At 39.8% G+C, this 27,036-nt stretch overlaps 1 protein-coding gene across 1 annotated transcript; it reads right to left on the bottom strand.

Moving 5' to 3' along the window:
• VIRMA (vir like m6A methyltransferase associated) lies at positions 1–27,036 on the bottom strand. The gene is made up of 24 exons (XM_003205183.4): positions 26,930–27,036; positions 23,565–23,680; positions 23,250–23,336; positions 22,810–22,858; positions 21,950–22,118; positions 21,524–21,646; positions 20,687–20,971; positions 18,741–19,893; positions 17,150–17,641; positions 15,860–16,014; positions 14,399–14,481; positions 13,098–13,191; positions 12,416–12,960; positions 11,655–11,890; positions 10,813–11,065; positions 9,428–9,645; positions 8,275–8,407; positions 7,377–7,529; positions 5,753–5,913; positions 5,444–5,540; positions 4,257–4,423; positions 3,791–4,122; positions 2,799–2,942; positions 1–2,350 (listed from the first exon to the last, which is right to left on the bottom strand). The coding sequence occupies exons 1-24, from the start codon at positions 26,990–26,992 to the stop codon at positions 2,193–2,195; spliced, it is 5,466 nt and encodes a 1,821-aa protein (XP_003205231.2). The 5' UTR covers positions 26,993–27,036; the 3' UTR covers positions 1–2,192.

A 27,036-nucleotide genomic window follows, 5' to 3' on the forward strand; every position in this document is an offset into this window, starting at 1 on the left:
GTATAGAAAGCAAAATTTAATGCTTAGAATGTTATTTACTCATGGAAGGATTCCAGTTTAAAAGAGTCAAACCAAATAAAGAGCATCATTTCAAGTTGAATTTATCCAAGAAAGGAACCACTTTGCATCGAAGGGCTACAGAGTTCATCAATAAAAAACAAAAGACACAATTCTTTTTCAAGTTTAACTAAATTTACAGATTGCATAAATCTTAAAGAACTTAACCAACCCTTTGTTTCTTTCTAGTTTGAAAATTATTAGTGCGATGCCATAATTTTAAACTTGCAAGAACCAGTACTGTAAATTTACATATTTATTCCATGCCTGACACTTTTCATTTCAAATTCCCTGACAGAAAACAAATGATTCATATCCCTGCTAGTTTCAAACACAGTAAAGATTTTTTTAAAAATTAAAAACCTTAAACACATGGTGTGAAGGAGTCGACTTGAAAAAATATTTATGCAGTGCTCCTTAAAAAAATAGCATTAATACCTGTAATGCCTGAGAGCTGCACCCATTTTAGTCATTACAACTGCATCGTTAGTGAAATTGCATCTTGCTGTTATTTTCACCATTCAGAAAACTGTGACCTCCAATCATTTTTTTGCTCGTGTTCATTTATACAACAACAAAAATACATATTTTTGTGAATGAATATTATTCCCTTTGAGTGCACTCAGTCAGTCAATAGAAGCTCACCACTTTCTTAGGTTAACTCAACTGACTTTGTGCCAGCTCATCAGCTCGCAAACCATGGGACGTTATGGCCCAAAGTCTTCCACAGTCAGTCTGCTCAATTGGGGCCTTCTATGATTCAAGTAAAAGCCATCCTGATTTAACCAACCAGTACAAAGCCACAAAAAACTCAGTTTGAAGTGTGGTCGTATTATAGAAACAGTTGACATAGGTTGTTCAAGTTGATGACACTAAGCAGATTAGCTGTCCAAAGTAAGTTACAATTACTTAAAGCATTTTAACTGCACCTTATGTGACTAGGATGAAGACCCCTTCATAGCACTTTTGTAACGCCAAGAGACCAAAGCATAAGGGAAGGCCACGCTCAGTTAATGGATAGTGAAACTCATTTTTAAAAAAGTACGTGGCCTGTGAACTCCTCACCCCACGCAACTGAGAAGGAACGCAAATTTGTAAACAAGTTCCATCAGTCTATGAGTATAACATGAAAATAAATTTAGAGGAATCTGCTGGTAACATTTCTCCATGACTCCTGCTTGCAAAAGTTTTGCTCTTTGCAATATATCTGTCTGAATTACAGAAATAAAAATCCAAGCTATCTATTCAAAGGGAAGTTTTAGTATTACTGTTTCACTATGTGGTTGTTCAGTCTTCACATGAATCTATGCCCCTTCCTCAGCTCTATATGTCAGCAGATGGGCAGGCACCAATTACCTCCAGGCTCTCTGGCAGTATGGGTATCTTGCTGTTTAACCACAAAGCATGATTCTGTTTTCCAGCAAAATAACATTTATGCTCCCTAATACATGAACTGGAATTATAAAGGGAATTCTAGGACGTTGTCTTATTCTCACCAAAGTCAGTGACAGATTTTCTATGAATTTTAAGAGGTGCAAGATCTTGCTCAAGTGTCTTATCACGTTACCAAAAGTATACCAAAAAAACTATATAAATTAATGAATCCATGAAAGAATACAAACATAACTGTAATTTCAATCTTCTATTACCTGCTACAACTTCTCTTGAATGTACCTCAATTGTTAATAACCGAGACCGGCTAAAAAAAGGGCTAGTGGCTCTAAACCTGAGAGGAAAAACTAAAGTTGTCTTACATACAGAATTTTATAGAATTATATAGAATTTTCTTGCAGTAATAAGTCACACACAAAACATCTGTACCTTGCTTTTGGCACAATATTTTAGAAGTCTTTCAAGGCTTAACGAGGTTCTTTACCGAATAGTCTACTGTCCACGAAAAAATTAAAACATTCTTTCAAAAGGAACCAAAAAAAATATACAATTGTACACAAAAAAGTCTTGAATTTTATTGAAATTTCAAGTCTTGTATCAAACAAAAACTTCTCTTCAGACAAAAATATTCTCCTGGTGTCCTCCAGATACCCAGCAACTCTGAATTGGTCCTTCAGTGCCTCTGTTAGCTTTGTCATCTTCACAGAAGTCCCTGTGGTTGGGCTGTTCCATTAGGTCTCATTTTATCGTGTGAAGGAACGTACATGACGACCTCTTCCACTGCCTCCACTAACAAACTTCCCTCTTGAGCCACCACTGCTACTACTATTAGCACTTGTCCAAGATGGTCCAATTCCTCCGCGGCCTCTGGAAGCACGATCGCGAGGACTCGGTCGGTAGCCTTAAAGCAAAGAAAAGTATACTCAGTTGGAAAAAAAAAAAAAGCCTAGGTGCAGCAGGTGCTGTGAAAGCACAGGAAACAAAAACAAGACGAGACACAAACCGGGTTTGTTTTCTCCTTTTAATTTTCACCTTTCTTTTAGGCCAGCATTTTTGTTTTGATTGGTTCTAAAGTTACCGTGTGGTTATGAAGACAACTGAATTGCAAAAATCTGAATGCAAAGTTAAGGTTCTGCGATCGAGTGTTCAATTCAGCAAGTTTTAGGGATTACAGGACAGTTCGTACGAAAGCATGTATTTGACAGTCTCAGTGACAACTGTTCATATATGCTTAAAAAATTTGCTGAATTTCAAGGTGTTTGCGGCATCCTTGCATGGTTTCATTTGTAAAGCAAAAATGAAATTCAAGGAATTTTCTATAGTTCGATGCCCATATGAATACCATGTACCTGCTGAACTTAATGGTCTCAGTGGTGGCAGTGGACCCCTGTTAAAATTGCTTTGACCACCTCTACTGTCATTGTAGGTTCCTCGCGGCGTACTCTGTGCGCTCCAACTTGAGCCTCGAGCGCCTTCACGACGACTGTAGTTTCCTAAATGGGGAGAGAATAACCCATACACTGTAGAGCAAATCTCACGTTTCTTTCACTTGAATCTTCAAAATACTAAGTGGGTAAACACAGTATTTACATAATTCAAATAGATAAAACTGCATTAACATACGCTCAGTATTTTCACTCAAAGCCCACACATTTTCCCCTGGTTTAATGCACAGCACAGTATCTACTTTTCAGATGCAATATCAAGTTTTAAAGGACTTGCATTAGCTGCTGTACAAAGAGACACCCCTAATGCTTTCAGTATTTGCTGTCAAGCAAATCCCAGTACTTGTGACTTTTCTAAATGGAAGTATTTTCCATTTCTGCTGTGGTAACTTGTCATACCTAAAGGATGGAAAGGAAAGGAATGCAGCCTTGTTTGTATAGGAAAAAAGTTTAACACGGTAACTAGAAGCTCCAGCTTCAATGAAATTGCATCTTGCTCTTGTCAAAATCTTCCATCCTTTTATTCAAGCCCACTGAAATCCAGAGGCACACTGATGCTTGATTTCAGGAACTACTATATCAAAATGGTAGAGAGACCTTTGTATTTCTCTGTGTTTCTGAAACAATCCAAGAGTTGCTGTACACAAGACCGTGACATGGAAAAGGAAACAGCTAACTCCTTTTGTAAGAGGCAACATGGGAACTTGCAGTTTTGGTTCAGTTTCAGTGCACGTGAGATAACCTTTTCTAGCACCAAACAACTTCTTTCCTTCCTGGATACACTATGTCAGAAACATCTCATGCCAGGAGTGATTCGTTTGTGGAAAATCTGGCTAGTATTACTGAAGCATTTTTAGCATTCATTTACTCCAATTCTAATAAAAAAGAAGGCATACCTTTTGAAGCAGGTGGGGTAAAGAACCTGTTCTGACTGTGAAAAGCTCCCCGTCCTCCACGATTCCCTGAGAACCCACCACGTGAAGAAATCTTCTGCGATACTTTCGGTGGCCTTTTGGCCGGTGGTATCCCGTCCGGAGCAACCACTTCTTTGCTCTCTGCAGCAACAAAATCATCCACGTGCATGGAGGGTGGTCTGCTTGTGTTCTGTTTCCTTTGACGGAAGATATCGTGTGGTCGAATTCCTTGTCCAAATCCTCCCCTGCCTCTTCCTCTTGGTGGTGGCACAACGTGAGCTCTCTTTGCAGGCTCTATGTATTCGGATTTTCCACTGTCATGACAAACCATGGTTTCTTTTGTTAATGTAAAAATTAGAACGATGGCATTTTAAAAGTATTTGGCATTTTGAGAATATACAAAACAGTGCTAACCACACCAGCTGTTTACACACTAAACTCATCTTACCTCGAAGTTATGAAAGTCTCATGCTTGTGCTTGCCAAGTTTGAAACCTTTTGTAGTTTTTGTCCGACCAGGAGATGATGGTTCTGACAAAAATGACCTCTCCAATTCCGCTTGCAAGTCAAAGTCACTGCAGCCCTTCTCTGACAGTTCAATTAAGTCAACTTTTACCTGCAGTAATAAAGTTTTATAACAGCAATCATTATGAGCCCCTCTAAAAAAAAAAAAACAATGCACCAACATGGATGAGAATCAGCAGAGATCTTAACACAGCCCAGCTCTTTCTGCTAGTGTGAAAGGCTCTATCCTCCCCCTTTTAATGCAGTAGTGTGGCTCAAATAAAAGCAGCAGTAAGAAAACAATAAAATAAATTTAAAAAAAAGCAGCAGAGCTGCAGCAAAATTGCCCTCATGCCTCTGAATCTCTGCAAAGGGCTTAAATTTCAAGCATTGTTCTGCTTACGCTACAGTCCCATCAATTTATCAGTGCTGCTTTTAGATGCAAATCAATTATTTGGTCTTTGCTTAAGAAATTTAAGTGCTTCTATCTTTGCTTGTAAACATGGAAGAGTGAAACTAAAAAAGAATGTAGGCAACTGACTCAACAGAAACAGACTATTTCTCGCATAAGAAGCTAAGACACTAACAAGTGCTTCATTTTAAAATTGCTATTTTTTGTTACTGCATATTTTTCAAAGTGATATTTGAAGTTCAGATCACAAAAATCAAGTTTCAAGTAACTTGAAAAAATGTTGTGTACAGTTTGATTTACTACTGCCTTTTTTTCCTCCCCTTTTGTCGCATCAGGGCAAAGATGAGCTTAAAACAGAGATGAGCTTCTTTGAATATTACTGCAATGACGGAAGATAAGTATGGACAGGAGAAAATAAATCATGTTCTTAGTCTACATTTAACACAAATTACTGAAAAGCCCCAGCAGCAATACAAAAAAGCAGGTTAGGACTGACACACAACTATTCCTCTAAAGGAGATGAGTTGTACACTAAGAGCGCTGTGGAAGGTGCCAATTTTGTGCCTGTTTGTGTCAATTTGAAGGCATTTGATAATAACCCTTTAACAAATGTTAGCCTTACTGTATCTGGGTCAATCGCCCGCTTGCCCACGTGAATCTCTATCCCAGGCTAACCCTTACTTTTACACCCACTTCAGTAACGTTAATGAAGCTTTTTACCATATCCAGATCAGTGTCTATTTCTTCAGCCTGAAAGGGTGAGAACCACATGGATTTCAGCTGGTCATCCATCACATCTGCCAAAACATACGTAGTCCTGCAACAAAACAATGCCAAATGCGTTTGTTTATGAACTGCAACCAACTGCAAGCATATGAGCACTTCACAACCTGGGGTGAATACCTTATCCTTGACACCTGCATGAAACTAAATATACTGGTACTAGTAGGGAGTAGCAGAAGCAGTTCTGTTTAGATCCTGTTTGTAAGTAAATCACAGGCCATAAGCCCACACATTTAACCATTTTACCTGTTGTTAAATAAATTCTGAAGAGAATCTGGTGCAGAAAGGATAGGCTCTACATCCTGGTCACTTAGTGGACAAGCATCACCCGCTGATTCCAACATTTGCCTGACCCCAACAATGTTGTCCAGTAAGGATTCAAGGCCATCATCTTCCTTAGAATGGTCCTAAGTCAACATATGACAAGGCAGAATTTGTTACTCTCCTCAAAGAAATAAACTTTTTGTGTTAATTATTAAAAAAAGACTACATTGCACAGTCCATCATCTGTCCACAAACAGCGAAGCTGAGACACTTTAGCACGAAATGACAGCAGATTGCTCCTTAGTATGCCACAAAACAGTTGCCACAGGTACATTCTTCACTACTAGCTGATGCAACAAGCTCTGTAACATTGCTCTGCAGCACATGTATTCTCCTCAGGTTGAAATTAAAACGAGCCCTCTGCTAGAGCATTCCAACATCCTAAGCATCTGTTACTCTTCGTTCAGCACAGCTGTGGCTTTTAGTCGTTTACCACTGATTTGGAGGCAGGGATGAGGGACAGCAGGAGAGCACACTGGAAAGGCATCAGTGACCAACAGGATGTGGAGCAAATTGTAGAGCAGCTGTTCTACGGACTCTTCTAAATTAGCTTCTACTGCACGACAGTCAGCAACGATGCAGAATTAGACTGGAATATTAGAGTTTGGTCTCTAATTAGAGTCAGAGAAACACCGGATGGATGGAATTCTCCAAGTCCTCTAGTCCAACTCCCCTGCTTGAAGCAGGACTGCCACCACAGCTGTATCAGCTCAGCCCTAACTTAATCTAACCAAGTCTTAAAAAATGTACTCTGGTAGTGATTTTGCTACTCTCCCTCTCCCACTCCTCCCTTAGCGTCAACCTGAACCTCTGAAGGCACAGTCTGGGGCCATCACTCTTTGGTTTATCCATCTGAAGCCATGAAGAAGAATTTGGTTCCATCACCCTTGTAACTATCCTCAAATTGCTGTAAGCAGCTGTAAGATAGCTCCCTTCACAGGACTAAATAAGCTCATATCCCTCATCCCTTCTCCATAGCACATGTGCTCTGGGTCCCTGACTACCTTGCTTGAACGCTCTCAAATTTCCCTCAAACTGCCAAGGAGTAAAGATGGCTAGAGGCGAACACAGCATTTCAGCTAACAGCTCACCAGCATTCCATGGAGTGAGACACTGAGGTCCCCTCCTTTGTTGTCCATGCTCCCAGAATTGCTCAGAATGCAGCCTTGGTCTATTTCAATCTCCCACTCAGCACAACCAGCCAGACCAGCCTGCACTGAGGCACTGGATTGCCCTGCTCTCACTTCATTTTGCCTCATGACCCACACAAGCTTTCTGCTAAACAAATCCTAGAAAGTTTATTGAGATCATTCAATTGAGGCTCAGTGGTTCATCATTTCAACCACTCCCTCAGCTTACTGTCCTACAGAAATTCACTGAAGATGTATCCATCACTTGGGTCTCATCCCTACCTGAAACTTCTTAAAACAAGAGCAAAGCACATGACATACCACCCCCTTCTCATCAGATAGGGATAGTCTTTAAAAGCACAGTCAGACACAAGATTACAACATGGTTCAATACAACAATATTCAAATTCTTTTACCATCACATGTTTTTCCAGATCAAGCAGTAGGTTTTCTGGGGTTTCCTCTTTGCTCTGCAGTAGATGTTTTAACTCTGCAGTGGTGAGACCCAGCGTTCTGCCTGGATGAGATCCATCTACTTCCATAAGGCTCCCATCATCTCCACAACATCCCTAGAAAACATGAAGAGTGGGAAATAAGTATACCTAAATGTTCATTATCTTACTTCTAAGACTGCAAACTCCTTAGAACTTAAATATACATTAGAGAACTCTAGCAAAATGAATAATTTCTCCAGATTTAAAGGCATGTAATGCAAAATATTTTTAATAAGTGTATTTCAATCCTGCAACAAGATTAATCCAATCTTTTCCCATATAAACTGAGGTCTGTATCAGAGAAATTATAATTATTTTAGACTTCTTTCTATACTATACATTAACAGTCTTTACATACTGCACTATATTTATAGAATACTTTCTATAGTAAATGTTAATGCAGCAACTCTCTAACATGCCATAATGAAACCTGGATGCGATAGCACACTACTCACATAGGAAAGTCAATGAACTAATTGACAGATCAGATTTTTACTCTGGTAAAACTGATGTTCCATAAGCCTTCTTTAAGAGGAAGCCATTCTACCATAAGATTTTTTTTTGTGCTGCCAATGTTACTTATCCTAAAGACTCAAGATGCCACTTTTTTCCTACTGAAAGCTCTTATTTATTGTGTTCTGCACAACTTCTACAGATTTCATTAAAAATAAAAGTGGCCCTGGTGCTACTGATGGAAAAGCCTTGCAGAGCAATCTACATAGTCATCTGCTTTCTGAAATAATAGCTCCTGAATGCATCTCACGCTGCAGAGTTCAGAGAGCAGCCACTGAATTTGTCTGTTGAATACATGGCCACTCACCAGAGTATCAGAGTTGAGAAGCTGTCGCATAAAATCCAGGAAAGAAGAGGCCAGCTCACCAGTGTCTTTGCTGAAACTAGTTATGACGCGCTTCAGTACCGTATACAGAGCACTGCTGTGTTTTCTTAGAGAGCTGGTTTTTCAGTTTGGAGTTGTGTTTTGTTTTGTTTTTTTTAGAAAAAAGAAAAAAACACTGCATTAGTGCATGCACTGTGACCACTGCGCTGTAACTTATCACAATAACATACATTACAAAGTGAATTTGGTAAGTTTCATCATTATTGAGTTGTGACTACAAAGCTGGAGCTTCTTCATTTTCTCTGCACTCAACTCTTGTTCTCACCAGTGCAGTCCACAGACTGCTCAGACACAGCTGTACACACCACAGCAATACCTCAAAAACCAGCAGAGAATGGCATTTACATCTTGTGGAGGAAAAGAGAATCACAGAAACAGCAACGCCTTTAACCATTTTTCATTGACAAGTTGTGTAGCTTGCTAAGTCTGAGCAGCACGCTTCTGTAACAGTGCTTACAAGAGTACTTTGAGCAGCCTTTTATCAGTGCTGCAATACCTCGCACCATCCCTGTCTATGCACCTCACTTCAGTGGACAGAACTCAGTCCAAATCCAGGACAGAGAAAGAAGTGACAAAACAACTTGGTACTGCCCACTGCACATATACATTCTGTTCAAAGCAGACTGGACTTAATTCAAGTAGCTTAAAAAAAATTCCATTTCAAAAGCCCTAATTGTTGGGTGGTCAAGACATGAGAACTTTATCTCATTCAAATCCACCAGCCTTGTGATGGCAAATCACAGAATGGCCTGGGTTGAAAAGGACCACAACGATCATCTAGTTTCAACCCCCTGCTATGTGCAGGGTCGCCAACCACCAGACCAGGCTGTCCAGAGCCACATCCAGCCTGGCCTTGAATGCCTCCAGGGATGGGGCATCCACAACCTCCTTGGGCAACCTGTTCCAGTGATATTACAGTTTCATATGACAGTGATATTACAGTTTCATATTACATCTAGGACTCCCAGATGGAGAAGTAGGAATTCATAAGCCTTCCAAATCTTCCTCTGATTTCATATTGCAGACGATTTTAATAAAATTTTAATTTGTCAGAGAATATCCAAAGATTTCATACCTCTTCAAGTGATAGAAGCCGTAGTCATGCTCTGTAAGGAACATCATTGTTCGGATACATGTCAGCAGACAACTGTAACTGCTCTCAGAATTGGTTAATGTTTCCATTAGACAGTCACAAATTGATGGCATCAGATCCTTGTTTGGCAAGGAATTGGAAAGCTGCTCTAATTCTGACACAGAGCCTTCTGACGAACTTGGTAAAATGAGTGCAATATCCTACAAAAAATGGTTATTATTCACATTGTAAAAATGCATTTGAAATACAAGCAGTAAGTATAAACCACACATCACATTAGGAACACTAGGCTCTTTCCCTACTCCTTTATTAGCATATTCCCATAGTTGACAGTTACTAATGACTAGTAACACACTAAACTAACGTACCCTTTCTAATTTGCTTCTGTTAAGAACTGCAAACTATCACTGATTTTTTAAAACATAAAAGATACAAAGGGTGAGAAGTGACAGCAAAGCCACAACTCAATTCCAGACAGTAAGGGAGTAATATCTCATCCTTGGGATTACGCTTTTTGCTTAGGGAGTCAAACTGTCCCTTAATCTCAAGACATTCCTCAAAATTTAGATGCTGCAAGGGCCACTTAGGAAATCTAACATCTACTGCTCCTTCATGTTTTATGTAACATAACACAAGACTGATTTTCTCAATGAATTTGCATAGGCAAAGACTCCTGCTTAAATGCAAGTGACTGGCTGATCTCTACCAACCATGCCCAAAAGTCATTTGCATAACTGGATTAAACCAAACACATGCAATTAATAAGATAAGCAACAACATGCAAATCTATGTATACAACTCATGAGAAACTACTTGGCCTACTCTAAGAATCAGTAGTCAAATTTCTCACTTTATTCTGTGTGGGGGTTTTTTGTTGTTTTTGTTGTTGTTACTGTTGTTGTGGGGGTGTTTGGTTTGTAACAGTGGTAGCAGTCTATTATACATATCTTCAGACTTGGAATGTTATGTTGAAAAGATTTCAGTTAGACTGCTAAGAGACGCATTTTTCAACTGGGTAAAAAGTGAACAGTGATAGCACAAGTTCCAAAATCTTCCTGTAAGAAGAAACGATATCCCCCTCAGCAGAGAGAACAGTCAGTCTTTGCATCATTGGTCTCTAAAGACCACCAAAACAGCGGCCATAGTGATTCAGTGATTTATATCCAAGAATAGAAAGGCTGGCAGCAAGTCTGTCACAGTAGCCAACCATACAGAATTTTTTTACTTTTTGCATTTTAACAACATTGATGGGTTCTTCCTCTTACGGAAAAAAAAAAAAAAAAAACCACATGCTCCTAAGAAATAACATCATTTAATTTTTCCCCAAAAGCAGTCAAAACACATGATGCATTAAATATAAAAAATACCTGATCACAGAGGGACAGCAAAATGGAAGTTACGTATTCCGCGCTTTGTTGATGAGTGACATTGTCTCCAACTGATCGCATTAAAGCCAAAAGCTCCTGGAAAACTTCTCCATACTTTTCATCACCTTTAGTAGTTCCATTGATAAGATGCAAAATGGCCAATTTACAAGCTTTATGTGAAGCCAGGGCATCCAATAAAGCAAGCAATCGAGTAGTCTGGCCAGTGTATTGTTTCTCTTTATCTTCCGTGTTGCTGAAAGGATATCAATGCACTTTGAATATATAGGAAAAGCTGTTCTAAGAAGTGATCTAAAAAATTAGAATACCAACTGTTGCAGGAGTCACAATTCTACATTTTAAACAAAACACCTGCTGTATTTACTTAGACTTTATCTTCTTTAACTTTCACTAAACAACTTTCAGTTGCATCAGAATGTAACTGTACACTTAAAATAAACAATATTCACTCAATCTCCTGCATCTGACAAATATCTGCATATTTCTCTGCTGATATGCAAATCCCAGTAAAGTAAACTTATTTAGTTCAGATAAGTCCTTTAGGAAAAGTTCAGTGAATAGAAAAGTCTTTGAAGGGACAGCCTGAAAAAAGCCTTCCTAAAATACTTTCCATACACGCACAGAGTGAAGCAGTAGAGAGATATGATACTGCTCCTTGCCAACACGATGCATTATTAGGGCACAGTATATACTATGGACTGAGAATTCATTCCATTCATAATAGATAAATATTGAAAGTATTTTTCTCTTGCTGAATCAGCACAGAACCTGGGAGACATTAACGGTCCATTAAAGAAATCTTTGCAATACAAAAATGAGGATACCTTTGTAGGTCTTCTACAATTAGATCCAATACAGTCCTCATGATAAGAAGAGCAGTAGGTGAAGCCAAGTCACACAACTGAACGCAAATACGTCTCAACATGTGCTGAATAGGCTGGCAAGATGAACCAGAGAAGGATCGAACTATCTCTTGTATCAGTTTGGCCTGAACATGAAGATGCATGCTCCACAGCTTCCTGGTGTTGAGTGCCACTGAAATATCATGTGGCTCAATTACCTGCAGGAACAGAAGAACAGGTTTTTTCCTTCCCACTTTCATCACAAAAACTCATTTCTACTACAAAGTGTAAACAAATACTAAGTACTGATATTGTCCTCAACAAAAAAACATAATGCCATTTTCATTAATATCACTGAATGACAGAGTACAGAGCCACAAGTTAGATATTCCATTGGGAGAATGGATTGCCATGCATCTTTTATGCTTACTTAAAGATGACAAATTCAAGATGCGTGCCCTACTACAGTGAGAGCTGGCATTGCCAGCCATTATTTCATTAATACAATAGTAGTCCAGATAATCTAGAGAAGAAAAATGGTTAACTATTAACTGAAAAAGATGCTCCGATTCCTCCCCTTCCCCACGAGAAACATACCTCTAAAGAATCTACGTGAACATAAATGCTTTATAAAAGCTTGAATCCACCCTTTCATCTATCTGTTATCCCACAGGTAGGAAAATGGTCTAAAACAGCTACAGACAATTGAAATTATTTAAAAACTAACTAAATCTAAATTATACCTGAGTTGTCTGCATGGGCAGCGGAAGAGGCAACAATTCTGAAAGCAGTATAAGTCCAGAGAAAAAACCCTCAGGAATTCTCAAAATGGAGGAGAGAACCTCTTTTAGCATTAAAGACCAAGTATTGTTTGCCAAGGTTTCTTCCGAAATGGTAAGCTTTTCATTAACGCCCTGTGTAAAAGTCAGTAGGATATCAACAATGTCATTCTGAATTTTCTGTTCATCACTATCTAAGCGGCCTGAGAGGGGAATAGAACACAGGAGCATGTGTAAAGAAACCAGTGCTGATGGGACACGCATGTCCTTGAATTCGAAAGATCCGCCCCTCAGCAGTTCTGTTAGCATGGTTTTAAGTAGCGTCAGGGTACAGCGGGCCATAGAAATAGTAGTAACTCTGTGAAGTGTGGTGCCCATGTTGACATGGAGTCGCCAAGGCTGAATAAGGATGCTGTTCAGCTTCTGGAGAACACGAATGAAAGTGTCCATTCCCTCAGAAGAAAACAGTTGAATTACTGCTAGATTCCATTTAAGGTCTTTCTGCTGACCTGTATGGAAAACAAAAAAACGCTTCTGAATGTCTAATTCCTCCTGGGAAATCACAGTTACATTTCAGGCATGTTTAAGTGAAAGACTCAGGAAACTAAGATTTCTGTGTTAAACAGTACAAATTTATCTACCATACCTTCTACCATAGGTGGTGGACACGCAACGTGGCAAAGAACACGAAGTGCCGTAGGAAGACCAACTCCATCTGGGGTCATCAAACTGTCAATGTTCTTCAAACAAAATTTAAAAAACACTTGTATTACAAGAAATGACTTTATATCAAATGTTTTACTTGCTTTACATTCTGACACTGCAATAAACAAACAGTTTAGTCATCAGATTGTTAAACACATTTGCTTAATTATACAGAAAAGCAAACTTAATATAACTTACAGAGAAAGCATTTTAATTCATTCATTTTCAACTTTTTTTTTAAAACTTGGCAAACTATGCACTAATGCTGATAACCTACATTTAAATGAAGAGCTGTAATGCAAACCAGAGACCAATACATCAACAAGTCCACCAGTCCAAACCTTGGAAAACCAGCTGTTAATGCTTAAGGTATATACATATATTATATACCTACATATATATGGACACACACAGGTATAGTTATCATTTATCATTCACTGACAACCAGCCTCTACTGAAGGGAATGGAGGTCTTCAAGACTGTTTTCCAGAAGGGAGGTTTTCATTTAACAAAAATCAGAAAAACAGACTAAGTTTCTGCTGTTTCAAAACATATAAATGACAATGTTTTACATTCTATCCTTCCAATACAGGTATTCTTCTGCTTGATGTTTTGAACAAGAAAGGAAAATTAACTGCTAATGCTATTTCAGTGAACTTAAGGGGAGAATTATTCTCTGGGAGCTCCAGGAAAAAACAGTTGGAAGTCTCTTCCAGCTTTCCTGGTGAATAACCCCGTATTTGGCCTTTCTTAGTAACCAAAGCTGCAAAATGAAAAACTGCTGCCTGCTCAATGCAGGTGAAAAAGCAACTTGTCTCTGCCTGCAAAATTACTTCCCAAGAACTGGCAGTTGACAGCTCTACTTCCTATGTTGGTCACACTTCTTGGCCCCAGGTTCCCAACGCACATGACCAGGATACACACTTCAGTGTTGGATTAAAAACTCAAAACCAAAAATAAGGATAGAGAAGGATACATAGAAAATAAGGCTACATTAATTTTTTACAAATTACATTCTGATTGTTTATATAATGATATAAACTTTGCACTCGGCTACCTGGAGCTTTGTTTCGCTAAATATAACTGAAAGCAAAAATTGGCCAAAAGATCATAAACTTTAATAGAAACATCTGTTTTTAAATATCATGTTGGTATATACCCAAGATAAAGTATCAAACTACAAAAAAGCATAAGCCTATAGAGTACAACTAAAAGTAAAATACAACTCTGTATTTTACTAACCTGTTTGATATATTCAATAAGATTTGGAATACAATTTATTTCGAATCTAAGGTTTTTCAAAGGTTCAAGCCACTTGCTGAGCTCTGGGGGAAAAAAAAAACAACTTACTGTTAATCAAGTAACTTGTCAGTGCATTTATGAACATAGAGTTTTATTCAATAAAAACGTACTCAATCTACACAATTTCACACTAAGTTCAAGTGTGAAATCCATAAAGCATACTCTGTAGCAAGCAGAAAAGCACCAACAAAAGAAGACTTCAAAACAATCAATACACCTCAAGTATTCTGCTTGTCAACCTGAACACTCAAATAATACTCAGCTTGTTTTGTCTTATTCGTAAGTAAATATATTTTACAAAAGACACAGCGGATCCCACTGTCACATAAAGAAAAAGCCATTAAGCAAAACAGGTCCTTGCTCTTGATGTACATAACAGGTTATTAAAAACTGAAAACAAACATCCCATAAATGCCCAAACAGAACCAATCTCTGCACCTATTCTCTCTGAAAGTCTTTACACAGGAAATTTCTCTTTGATCAGAATAACCTGAATGTCACAAATCTTTGGTAGAGAGATTTCAAGTTTTTAAACTCATTGCTCCTGAAAATAGGCAGAAGAACGTGAAGTTCAAAGGCCAAATGGCTATAAATTAACAAGGTGGATATAAACTAGATCCGCTCCTCACAAAACAGTCTGACAATCTGCAGAGGCAGAGATAAAAGAGAAAAGAAATAAAAGCATGGCAGTGGGGGAAATCAAACTGAAGTTCTGAAGAATTCTGATTTGTGGCAGTGCCTTTAAGTTTCTGGGAGAAACTGCTGGGAGATCTAGACACAGCAGCGCAGCAGTGCAGAGCACAACTCTGGCCATCACAGCATTACTGTTCAGGTGCCAGAATGGTCCCCAGCAGCCTTCGTCCAATCAGCCCCATCTGAATCAACACAACTGAGGGAAGATCCCACGGCACAACTTGGAGGTCGAAAGACTTCGTAACAGAAACCTGACTGTTCCATACCAGTTGGCCCAGGTGCCAGGAAATAGTCCCAGGAATACTTCCTTTATTTGCATATACAGACCCTGTAAGCCCACATCGCTAAAGAAAACAACAAAAGTTAAGAGTCCGCTCACTAACTAGTTAGTCCAATTCTGAAATTTGCTCTCCTAAGTTATTTTCAACACAAAAATAATTTCATACTTCCTGCAATTATCCAAAATTTGTGGCAGTTAATATTACTTGAAAAATAATTTAACTATACAGAATTTCCTATTAAACTGTCATTAGCAGGAAAAAAAAATTACACATAATATCTGTGAGTCAACTAATCAGTTGCAGCTGGAGAAGGAATTTCATTACATACATTATCCAAACCAGATGATTGTGAAGTACCAATTACCCACACATAAAAGGTTTCTTCCATACATTCAGACAATTCAGTTGATAATGACACATACTGTACCTTGCAATTTGGTGTTATTTTCGTCTGCCTTACAAAGCTTCAGCAAAGGCGCCGAGTGCTGTTCCAGCATTTGGACATCACTGGAAGACTGAACCACCAGCAGAACAAGGATGCAGGCATAATTATAAGCAACTGACTTCTTAGACTTTGAGTCTCTGAAACAACGATAAGAATCTTCTTTAGATCCCAGCTAATGCAAATTTGCTTGATTTTCATACTTTAACACCTAAAAGTCCATGCACAGAACTTTCACTTCCAGCAAGGCTGTCCCCATAAAATTATCATTAAAAAAGAAATTTCTCCTGCATTTTTTGAAGTTTCCATTTATATTTGCTTAACACATATTTTAGCACCCATAAAAAATGAGAGTTGAGGGCACTGACAAGAGTCAAGTAAACAGCAAATCTTTTTCTGTAACTTTGTCTCTGCTTTTAAATTTTTGCCTGGAAGTGCTGCTACCTAAAATAACAACTGCCTGTCCAGAGCACATGACTACTTTTAACACACATAAGAACTTAATGAACTAAGAGATTCCCAGCCTTGAGAAGTATGCATCCCCAGACAAATCTTCCTCTTGAATGAGAACTGTCTGCTTATTGACTTTTTCATATAGCCAAACATCTGTACCATAACGTCTTTATGGATGACCTACACAAATTTTGGGCATTAAGTACTTGATCACAACTGTGAGGCCTGATGTTCACAGAATCACAGAATGGTCCAGGTTGGAAGGGACATCAAGAATCATCAAGTTCCAACTTCCCTGTCACAGGCAGGGCCACCAACCTCCATATCTAATACTAGACCAGGCTGCCCAGGGCCCCATCCAAACCTGGCCTTGACACCTCCAGGGATGGGGTATCCACAACCTCTCTGGGCAGCCTGTTCCAGCACCTCACCACTCTCTTTGTAAAGAACTTCCCCCCGACATCCAACCTAAATCTTCCCTACCCTCAACTTAAAACCACTTCCCCTTGTCCTGCTATTATCTACCCTTGTAAAGAGTTGACTCCCCTCCTGTTTGTAGGCTCCCTTTTGGTACTGGAAGGTTGCAATAAGGTCACCCTGAAGCCTTCTCCAGGCTAAACAAGCCCAGCTCTCTCAGCTTGTCTTCTTAGGGGAGGTGCTCCAGCCCTCTGTTATTTTCAATAACATTGTTCTACTTAAGGTATTTTCAACAAGTTCATGGTCTAAAAGGAACACAAATTATTTAATTATACCGAATTATTTTTAGAAGGTAGATACTTCCAAAATGTAGAAATCTAAAAATGCAAATATATGCATAATTACCCTAAAGCTTCTTTGGAATAGTACTCCATTAAAGTAATAAGACTTTGGAGGTTTTTCTCCAGACTGAAAACATGAGCCACAGCAGATCTTCCCACAGGGTTAAAGGTGATCAAGTAAAGGTTGTGAAGCGTTCCCAGCAGGTCAGAGTGGTCGGTTTCCTCACTGGCTGTGCACCGCTGAAAGTGGCAGAATAATTCTGAAATGCATTGTAACGTCTGTGTCGAATGGAGGAGCCACAGGGCAAACGTGTCCTCATTTGCACCATCTGATTGGAGACCTTCCTCTTGATCCGGATCAGAAAACTGACAAAGTGCTCTAATCAGCAAATTCGTCGCCTCATACTCAGAAATGAAAAAAAGGAGACCCTTCTGTGACTGTGCCAGGAAACGCAACAGATCTCGGATAGCTTGTAGCACACCTGGATGTGCACCTGTCACTGGAATAGACAGTAGCAAAGTAATGCATTCCAAGAAATGGTGACTATGGAGATATCTGAAAAAAACGTACAGGAAAAGAATCAGTAACATTACAATCATCTGCCAACACTGTACAACAACAGAATGTAAAGTTACGTGCCTCCTAGCTTCAGTACTTACCTGCTCTGTGGACTATGAGAAATAATAACTAATAATAAAGCAGCACAAAATTTTAAACATACAAAACATAGCTGTTCTAATATTTACAGGAAAAGAATCACAGAATGGTTTAAGTTGGAAGGAGTCTTAAAGACCCTCTAGTTCCAAGTCCCCTGCTGTGGGCAGGGACATCACCCACCGGCTCAGGCTGCCCAGGGCCCCATCCAGCCTGGCCTTGAACACCTCCAGGAATGGGGCACCCACAGCTCCCCTGGGCACCTATGCCAGGGCCTCACCATCCTCCGAGTAAAGAATCTCCACCTAACATCTAAATTAGATCCCTCCTCTTTTAGTATAAAGCCATTCCTCCTTGTTATATTGTTACTTGAGGACTGTCTGCTTATAGATATTAATATTTAGCTGTGATCTACACTGCTATTATCAAAGAAAGCCGTTAACGTTTACAGAAATACTTCCTAGATAACAACTTGCTAACAGAGAAATAACACATGGGATCCTATAAATAGCTGAATACAGACAGGCCTGAACTCCTCTGCCCATGCTCTGGAACACTGAGCCAGGCTTACAGAACAGCATGTTGGTTTATATCCTGCCAGCTCAGCACAGTGAAAGAGGTAATTCCAGACTCTTCATCCTTACGCGTAGACATCTTCCAGGTTGAAAAAGGGAAAACACTTAGATCTATAACAACTTTCAAATAGCCAGTTGCACAGCACCTAGCATAACCATCCAGGATTTATGAATGCAACTGACATGTTAGCTCAGTATCTGTCGTAGCAAGAGGTTAGCTTGCTGTCAAGCGTGTGGTAGGCTTGACTGAAAGCCAACAAAGGTAACAGGTCCATTAACCGTCAAATTCTCTTGGAACAATCCAGAAACTTGTAACAAAAACAAAGCAAAACAAAAAAAGTGTCAGTCAACAATGTCATCCCTAAAAATGTCTGTACCGAGCTGGAGGAAATACATTCTAAAAAGGGAACTTGCAAGTACCATACCTAAAAAGAACAGGATAAGGATCATCCCTTTCTGGAGGGCCTGTAATGCGTGCCATGGTTGGGAAAGATTTCACAGGTGGCTGAATCATTGTATGAGGAGCTGTCTCCATCAAGTGGAAGATTTCTTCAAGAAGACTAATGAGTTTTTCCACCTCTCCTTCACTTATATTAGAAGATTCCAAAAGATGATCCATATCCATAGGAGCCTCCACATCGTTCTCATATTCTTGGTTGGCTCTGTCAAGTCCTGCCAAGTCCTGGTCCTGTTCTGTCTCCGTGTGATTAGGAAGAGAAGGAGTGTTCTCAGCCAACTGATCAACCACCTTTTTAATATCTGACAGAATCTCATAGAAGTGACACTTCTGGAGAATTGCAGAACCAGCAGTAACTACTCTCACAGTCTGATCTAACAGTATGAGTTCGAGCAGTTTCTGATAACCACTTTTTTCATGTGCATCTGCACCACCTCTGAGAAACATTTCCATTCCCTCAGTTGTGCTAATAACACTATCCAAAGCTTTAAAAGCGTTAAGTTTAAGAGAGGAGGATACATGGTCTGCAAACAACAGTTCAAACAACACATTAATAACTCCTGCCTGCAAGAGTGCTGTTATTCCTTGAGTCCCACATTCTCCTAATGATGACACCAGTTTCGTCCCAGCTTTGAGCTGTCGGACATTCAAAGCAATAGGCTGCTTGAGAGCTACCTGAAGGCTTAAAGCTTGCAGGGTCCAGTCTACTAGCTGGGTAATATAGTCTTGTTTCGTGTCTTTAACCTGCAAATAGCTCAATCCTTTTACTATTAAACTTGGAATCTCTTCTAATGCAGTCACCCACTTCGCACCCCTTTCCTCTTGATATAATTCCAGCAGCTCTGTTAATTTAACTGAGGCCTCCACTGCTCCTGAATTTTCTTTTTCTGGGTCTAGATCCTTAATTTTAGCAACTTCATTCTCAAATACAGTCTTGTATGGGCAGCTGAAGTATAGAAGAGGTCCAAGCTCCCTTTCAAAAGGTTCATATGTCACGGGAGGCACAGATGCCAGATCCTCTGGTGTATATTCAATATCAAAGCTTGGATATTTAAATGTTTCGCGTTCCAGATCAGCAATTCCATCTTCATCGCTTGAAATTTGCTCATATCCATCATCTCCTAAGAAGAAAATAATTCAGTTATGAGAGAACTTATGAATAACGCAGTTCATTACTGCTGAGAAGCTGCTCAAAGCAAGATAATTACGTATTCAATGCAAACTAGTCAGAAAACAATCACACACAACATACAGAAAGTTTTCTCCATCCAGCTATAAGTGAAAGCCCCAGCTGACAGACTATTTTATGTAACAAGGGACAACTTAGAAGAACATATAAACCAAAAAGTTCTTCCAAGTGGATTACGTATTGCTGCAAGAATACTCTCAGATTTTCTTCTTATGACTGTATCTATCACTAAACATCTAGCTCAAGATTTTACATAGGGATGGGTAGCAAATTTAAATAATTTTAGATGACAATTACTGACATCGTTATGAAAAAAAAAACAGTTTAATAATTAATTTATTGTTTGCTTCACAGTTCTCTTATTTCTTTAAAAATCAGATAACAGGATCCAGTGTTCATTCTTATCTATAAAATCCACCTCTGTTTTCCTCTTCTTGTAGAGCTTGACGGGAAGATCATAGAATTATAGAATGCCTTGGGCTGGAAGGGACCTCAAGGATCATCAAGCTCCAACCCCCCTACAGATTTACTATCATGAAATAAATATCCCTCAGCAAAAAACTGTTCTCCCCAAGAACCATGGGCAAGGCACACAATGGAGCACTGAGGGAAGCAAAATGAGATACAGTTCTCTACACTACAACTCATTATAATAGTACTGCAATCTAAAGGTCAAAAAGCTTTTTCTTTATTTTTCTTATTTTTTTATAAACTTCTTAACTTACCTTCACCCTCCTCCTCCTCTTCACCATCCTCTTCATCTTCATCTTCCTCCTCCTCCTCCTCATCTTCATCGGGAATACTCTCTACTGTATGTCCATCATCATCGTCCTCCTCTTCCTCCTCCTCAACATCCACATCTTCTTCATCATCTCCTTCTTCTGGTTGATCTTCTTCCACCTCTCCTTCATCAGAATACTGGCTTTCTTGGTGAATGGATGTTCTATCAGGAGAAATGGGCTCAAAGTAATCCTCCCTATGGTCCACATCGTCTTCTTTTTCTCCAACCACTAAAGAAAAAATACCAAAAAAAACAAAGTTTAAGAAATCAGAATGCTTCTGTGAAATCCAGTGCTCAGCATAATTTTAGAATTTTTCATTACACATAGTGGAGATGCAAAAAGAACATCTTAAAGAAAATCTTTGAATATTTTGGCAGAAAACAAGCAACAATCACTTAATTCAGCAAGGCTGTACAAGAAGTATGCAAAGAATTCTTGGCACTTTTCATCTGTACAGAGCTCACAATGCAACAGACGCTGCAAGCAGAGAGATGCAGGGAAAGGACAACAAGTAACTGTCAACAGGAAACTTATATAAAATATGCACACAATGATCGAGCAGTGTATTGATCAATAGCTGATATTCTTAAATCTATTATCTTTTAAATTGATACAATTTAACGTATCATACAGATTTTCTTTCAGATCCCTTCCCTCAAGTGGAATCTGTCCAGCAGCAGTAACAGCAGATAGGAAACCTCACAGTGGACACGAAACAGAATTCTGCCTCCACTAAGCAGTGGCACACAGCAGCCAAAACACAGCCTGTTGTCATTCTACCTGACACTGGCATAGGTTCATCCTCATCATCATCAGGAGGAGGAGGGCCTGGAGGTGTCCTTGGTCCCCTAGGTTGTGGTCTTGGAGGACTGCCATTGAACTGGTCTTCTTTCTCTCCATCAACTGAATTTAATGTGAAAATGAAAACTCATATTTAATGGAATCATAGAAACAGAAATAGTATATTTTAGTTTTTCAGTGCTACTTTGAATAAAGAAACACCTTAATTTCCCAGCTATTATTTAACCTGTATTTTGCCTCAGCACAATACGTGAGGCTGTCTTCTGAAACCACTTTTGATGTAAACAAGAATTGCATTAATAAGCAAGGCTATTAGCAATACAGATTTTTTTTTTTTAATATAATGCAGGACTAAAATTAATGTGGTTAATTGCCATTTTTTACTTTAACGCCATCAAGGCTTACCATGCTTTGGGGTTCTTTTCAAACCAGGCTGTTGCTGGGGAGGAGGAGGAGGAGGTGGGGGTGGAGGAGGTGATTCTCTGTCATGAGTGATTACTCTGTCAACTGAGCCATATATTGCCAAAGTCAGACAATTGTACCACCCCCTCAGAACCAATCCATCTGTGTTGACCTGTTTGGATTTGTTTAAAGAAAAAAAAAAAAATCACTTTAAAAGAATACAAGATAACTAGATAAAAATTACAGTTTATATCGCTGTATCAGTATCTGCATAGAAGCAAAAACAAAGTACTGAACATTGGAGTATCCCTCCAATCTGCATTTTGAAAACTGAGAAAACTTAAGATATATAAATCATTACAAGAAATAAGTAAATAAGTAAATAAGAAATAAGTAAATAATTATAAGAAATAAGTCCTCTAAAAGCATTCAATTACTTGCATTGTGTTGCCTAATTCATACAGCCTGTATCATACCTCCAGTTAACAAAGGAAAAAAAAAAAGAACAACATTAATTACCATGGGCCACACATGTACTGATCTGAATGAGATAAATCAAACAAACTCGAAGAGGATATGATTTTTTGTGGCCTGCAGCCATAACGTTCTGTTTCATCTTTGCTCACAACAGATACTTCCATTGGCAATCTTGGTAAGAAATGTCAAGCAATCAAGTCTTCCTCAACTTATGCCATTCATATGGCATTTATGACACAGACTGTAAAGTAGTAAGTACCTGAGCTACAGGAAAGTTTTAGAATAAGATCTTAAACAGCAAACATTTTACTCAGTTCCATCGCACCACACTTTTATACTCAGATGACAAATGTGTAGAAAAGGAGGTTTAAATCACATTGAATTACCTTTGCATTGGGTCTGAAAATAATTGAAGTGTTTTCATCATACTCGAGGCTGTTAGGTAAAACATACAAAATTATTTTTCCATTACTACAAAGCATTTCATAGAAACGAAACATAGCAGTACTAAACAGATCAGCCAACGACACAATATTGAATAAAAACACACACTGAAAAACAGGAATGAAGAACTGCTTATTTCCACATAATACTTTTCATTAACACATATGAGATACGGAAGTTTAAAAATAAAAACTTTTAAGTATGAACATCTGTCCTCTCACAAGAACTGGAGCAAAAGGGCAAGGAGAATACAAACTCCTTAGCAAAAGGCAGACCAAACGAGAAAAATATGGGAGCTGCAGATATTCTGCACTCAGAACTTCTCAAGAAGAAAAAGGGAAGGTGGATAATGAAGTCTTGAAGTAATTGCGAAAGTGCTTACCTCCCCAGCCTATCAAAAACAGGAGCACTTGGCTTGCTGACATTGTTGAAAAACAAGTCCAGTTGAAACGTGTGTGGGGATGTCTCTCTGGAAACACAATAAAGGTAAAAATTAAACCCATCAATCTCCTTATCAGAGAGTAAGCAAGACTAACAAGGAAAAAGCCTTAAATAATGCTGTTTAAATGATTCCCCAAAATAATTACAAGAGCAGCAGACATGCAAATGCATTTTATCTTTTTAGACAGGAAGTTCTAGTGAAATACAGAAGTTGAAGAAAAACAAACAGGAAGGTGTTCCTGAATCAGACACTCACCCATAAGCCCTGCTGTCGGGTAAACTCGTGTGAGCTCTCACACCTGGAGGAATGACACGTACTTCATTTATATAAACCACACATGGGAAACGAACCACATCTATATTGGTACTTTGCTGCAAAAAAACAAAGAAGAAAGAAATGCAAAATGTGTAAAATATCAAATGGAAGCAATGTAACAAATACTCTTTATTAACCAAACTTAGGTTACAATACTAATTACAAAATTCAATTCTGTAAAATCTTAATTGCTTGTTAAACAGAGAAGATTTTTTAAGTGACCTCCTGGCATTTTTTTAAATTCCACTTGAACCTTATTTATTCAATACTGCAATATTTGGAAGCCCATTCAGAACACAGAAATAGCAAATGTGAAGAAATATTATGCTTTAGCAGTCCTAAAAGGCATGTTTAAGCAAACTATGAAGTAACTGTAACATCACCAACCTCCCATACAGTAACAACCAAACAACTGACCCACTGCCTTGAGAGGTGCTGGCAGCACTGCAGCATATACAAAACTCTATGATGGTGAGGCAGTGGCTGCTGGGGCAAGAGGAGAAGGCAAGGAGGAAATTCAGTGTCTGTCTAGGTATATCTAGGTATTTCCTAGAAAGAACTAAGGAGTTACTTTTTAAGGGAGTGACAAGACCAGCTGAAGTGCCTCTACTCCAGTACACACAGCTTGGGAAACAAACAGGAGGAGCTGGAAGCCACTGTGCTGCTTGAAAGCTACAACATAGTTGTCATCATTGAAACCTAGTGGGATGATTCCCATGACTGGAATGTGGTTATTGACAGTTATGAGCTGTTCAGAAGGGACAGGCAAGGAAGGAGGGATGGGAGTGTTGCTATCTACACCAGGAAAGGAATAGAATGTGAAGAGCTGTCCCTAAAGAACAGCCATGAGCAAGTCAAAATCCTAGAAGTGACAGTTAGAGACTGAGGCAGCAAAGGGAGCCTTGTGATTGGTGCCTGCCAGAGGCCAGCAGATCAGTCAGATCCTGTCGATGATGCCTTCTACCTGCAGCTACAGGAGGTGTCACGATTGCAAGTGCTTGTCCTGCTGGGGGACTTCAACCACACAGACATTTGCTGGAAAAGTAGCACAGAGAGCTGTAGGCAATCCAGGAGGCTCCTGGAATGCACTGAGGATAACTTTCTGAGTCAATTGATGGCCCCACCAGGGGAGATGCAATACTGGACCTGTTGCTCACTAATGTAAATGCTGCTATCAGTACAGGCTGGGATGTAAGGATGGAACACAGCCCTCCTGAAAAGGACTTGGGGGTACTGGTGGGGGAAGCTGGACATGAGCCATAATGTGCCCTCACAGCCCTGAGAGCCAACCGTATTCTGGGCTGTATCTAAAGAAGTGTGGACAGCAGGATGAAGGAGGTGATCCTGCCCCTCTGCTCTGTGCTGGTGAGGCCTCACCTGGAGTACTGTGTCCAGATGTGGAGTCCTCAATTCAGGAGAGACATGGAGTTTTTGGAATGCACCCAGAGGAAGGCCACAAAAATGATCCAAGGGATGGAACACCTCTCCTATGAGGACAGGCTGAGAGAGCTGGGGCTGTTCAGCCTGGAAAAGAGAAGGCTGCAAGGTGACCTGATAGCAGCCTTTCAGTATCTAAAGGGGAGCTACAGGAAAGAAAGGGACAGACTCTAGCAGGGTCTCTGGTAGCAGAACAGGGGGAAATGATTTCAAGCTCAAAGAAGCTAGATTTAGCTTAGATATAAGGAAAAAATCTTTTACAATTAGGGTGGTGAGGCACTGGAACAGGTTGTCCAGCGATGTGGTTGATGCCCCATTCCTGTAGACTTTCAAGGCAAGGCTGGATCAGGCCCTGGACAACCTGATTTAGCTGCGCATGTCTCTGTTCACTACAAGGGAGCTAGACTACATGGCCTTCAGAGGTCCCTTTCAACTCTAAGGATTCTATGATCTTTTAGCACAAACACAGGATCTTGCTCTAAAGACTGAAGCATTGCCATTAGGAGGACAGAACAAAAGGAAACACACTGCGACAGGAAGTACAGCTTTATTAAAGGACTGATGACTGTGGGAGTGCTTTGCTTTAAAAGAGATGTATTTGTCACATGTAAGACTCAAAATTTCTGGAGGAAACCATGCTGCCAGCAGCACAGCCCAGACACATTTCTGGTTAAATGATACAGGACTGCCATATAGCAACCTCATCAAGATCACAACTGAGTCCAGTTCAGTCTTCCTCCAAAAAAAATAATAATAAAAAAAAAGAAAAACGAACTAGATCTGAACCGCCCAACACATTTTAGCATCAAATAAATAATTTCACTAGAAAACTAAACAGTACTTTTCAAGATGAGAAAGACCCAAGGCAAGGCAGATGATCCAGTTAGCTGGAGAATTATTGTAGCATAACAGTAGCTTTTCTACAATATGAAAAATGCATTTTGTTCACTTTAATTTTTTTTTAATGAGAATTCAGACTAGTTCAAGTTCAAAAAGCATCATTGGCAAGAATGAAAGTGCCAGAAAACAATATATATAATTAAAAACCATTCAGTAAGAGAGCATACTGCCCTGACAAAAAGGCAAATGGTGAGCACTTCCTACTCAACACTGTCTTAAATAGTAGAAGAGAAATACATTCACGTCTGGCTAAGAGTGGCAACTACAAAGGGCAGCAGAATAACTTCTGGATTATTTTTAATTGCAGCATCAGCTCAAAATGCTTTGTTTTCTTTCTCTCCCATCTGCCCCTACACTAAATTTCTTCCACAAGCTACACTATGCTTCACATTTTCCCCTTCAAGGTCTTCTTCCTCCCTCCAGATGGGCACAAGAGGCTGAGCTGTAACACAAGCGGCTCCAAGTGAAATGTTTATGCCCTCACTATGAAAACAGAGCTGAAGTGCTTGTTTTGCTCATGATGCATACAGCTCCCACTGGATGCTACGAGGAAGTACCAGCCATCTGATAAGTACCCAGCGCACTCCTTCCGCAATCTCTCCCACTCCCTCCCTTTCTTCTTCCACTCCCTCCCTCGCAGATGCCTGCAATCACGACTCCCAAACCCCACGCTTTCAGCTCGCCTCTCCCCGTTATCTCCAGAAAGGGCCGGCACCGGCTCCCTTAGCTCCGCCAGTGTTCGCAGCGGGAAGAGTACAGCCCAAGAGGCGGGAGGAGGCGAAGGTGCCCTCTTCAGCAGAGCTGAGCCAAGCACCGCACGCTCCGGCCCAGCCGCTCACCGCCGGCCCAGGCCGCCCACAGGGGCCTACCCCAGCCCCGCTCCTCCATGTCTCGCAACGGGCTCTTAGGGTATCGGGGCGGGCAGGAACATGGCTACGGCAACCGAAAAGACGAGTCCGCCGCATTACCTCCGCGCTCTGGTGCTTGAACGTGTCTAAAAACAGCAGCTCGGTTGCAGTGTCCACCGCCATCTTGGCTGCGCCGAGGAAAGGAAGCGCTTCCGGGTCAGCGCCAG

The sequence above is a fragment of the Meleagris gallopavo genome, chromosome 3 (genome assembly GCF_000146605.3).
Source record: "Meleagris gallopavo isolate NT-WF06-2002-E0010 breed Aviagen turkey brand Nicholas breeding stock chromosome 3, Turkey_5.1, whole genome shotgun sequence".
Taxonomy (NCBI): Eukaryota; Metazoa; Chordata; class Aves; order Galliformes; family Phasianidae; genus Meleagris; species Meleagris gallopavo.

What these genes read in the sequence shown, in the direction of transcription:
- VIRMA (XM_003205183.4), bottom strand. Translation starts at nt 26,992, where the DNA reads ATGGCGGTGGACACTGCAACCGAGCTGCTGTTTTTAGACACGTTCAAG. An exon ending in AGAGGAGGAGGAGGGTGAAG is followed by an intron (nt 19,894 to 20,686) that starts GTAAGTTAAGAA and finishes TTTTCTTCTTAG; the next exon opens with GAGATGATGGATATGAGCAA. An exon ending in GAGACTTTCATAACTTCGAG is followed by an intron (nt 4,123 to 4,256) that starts GTAAGATGAGTT and finishes TTGTCATGACAG; the next exon opens with TGGAAAATCCGAATACATAG.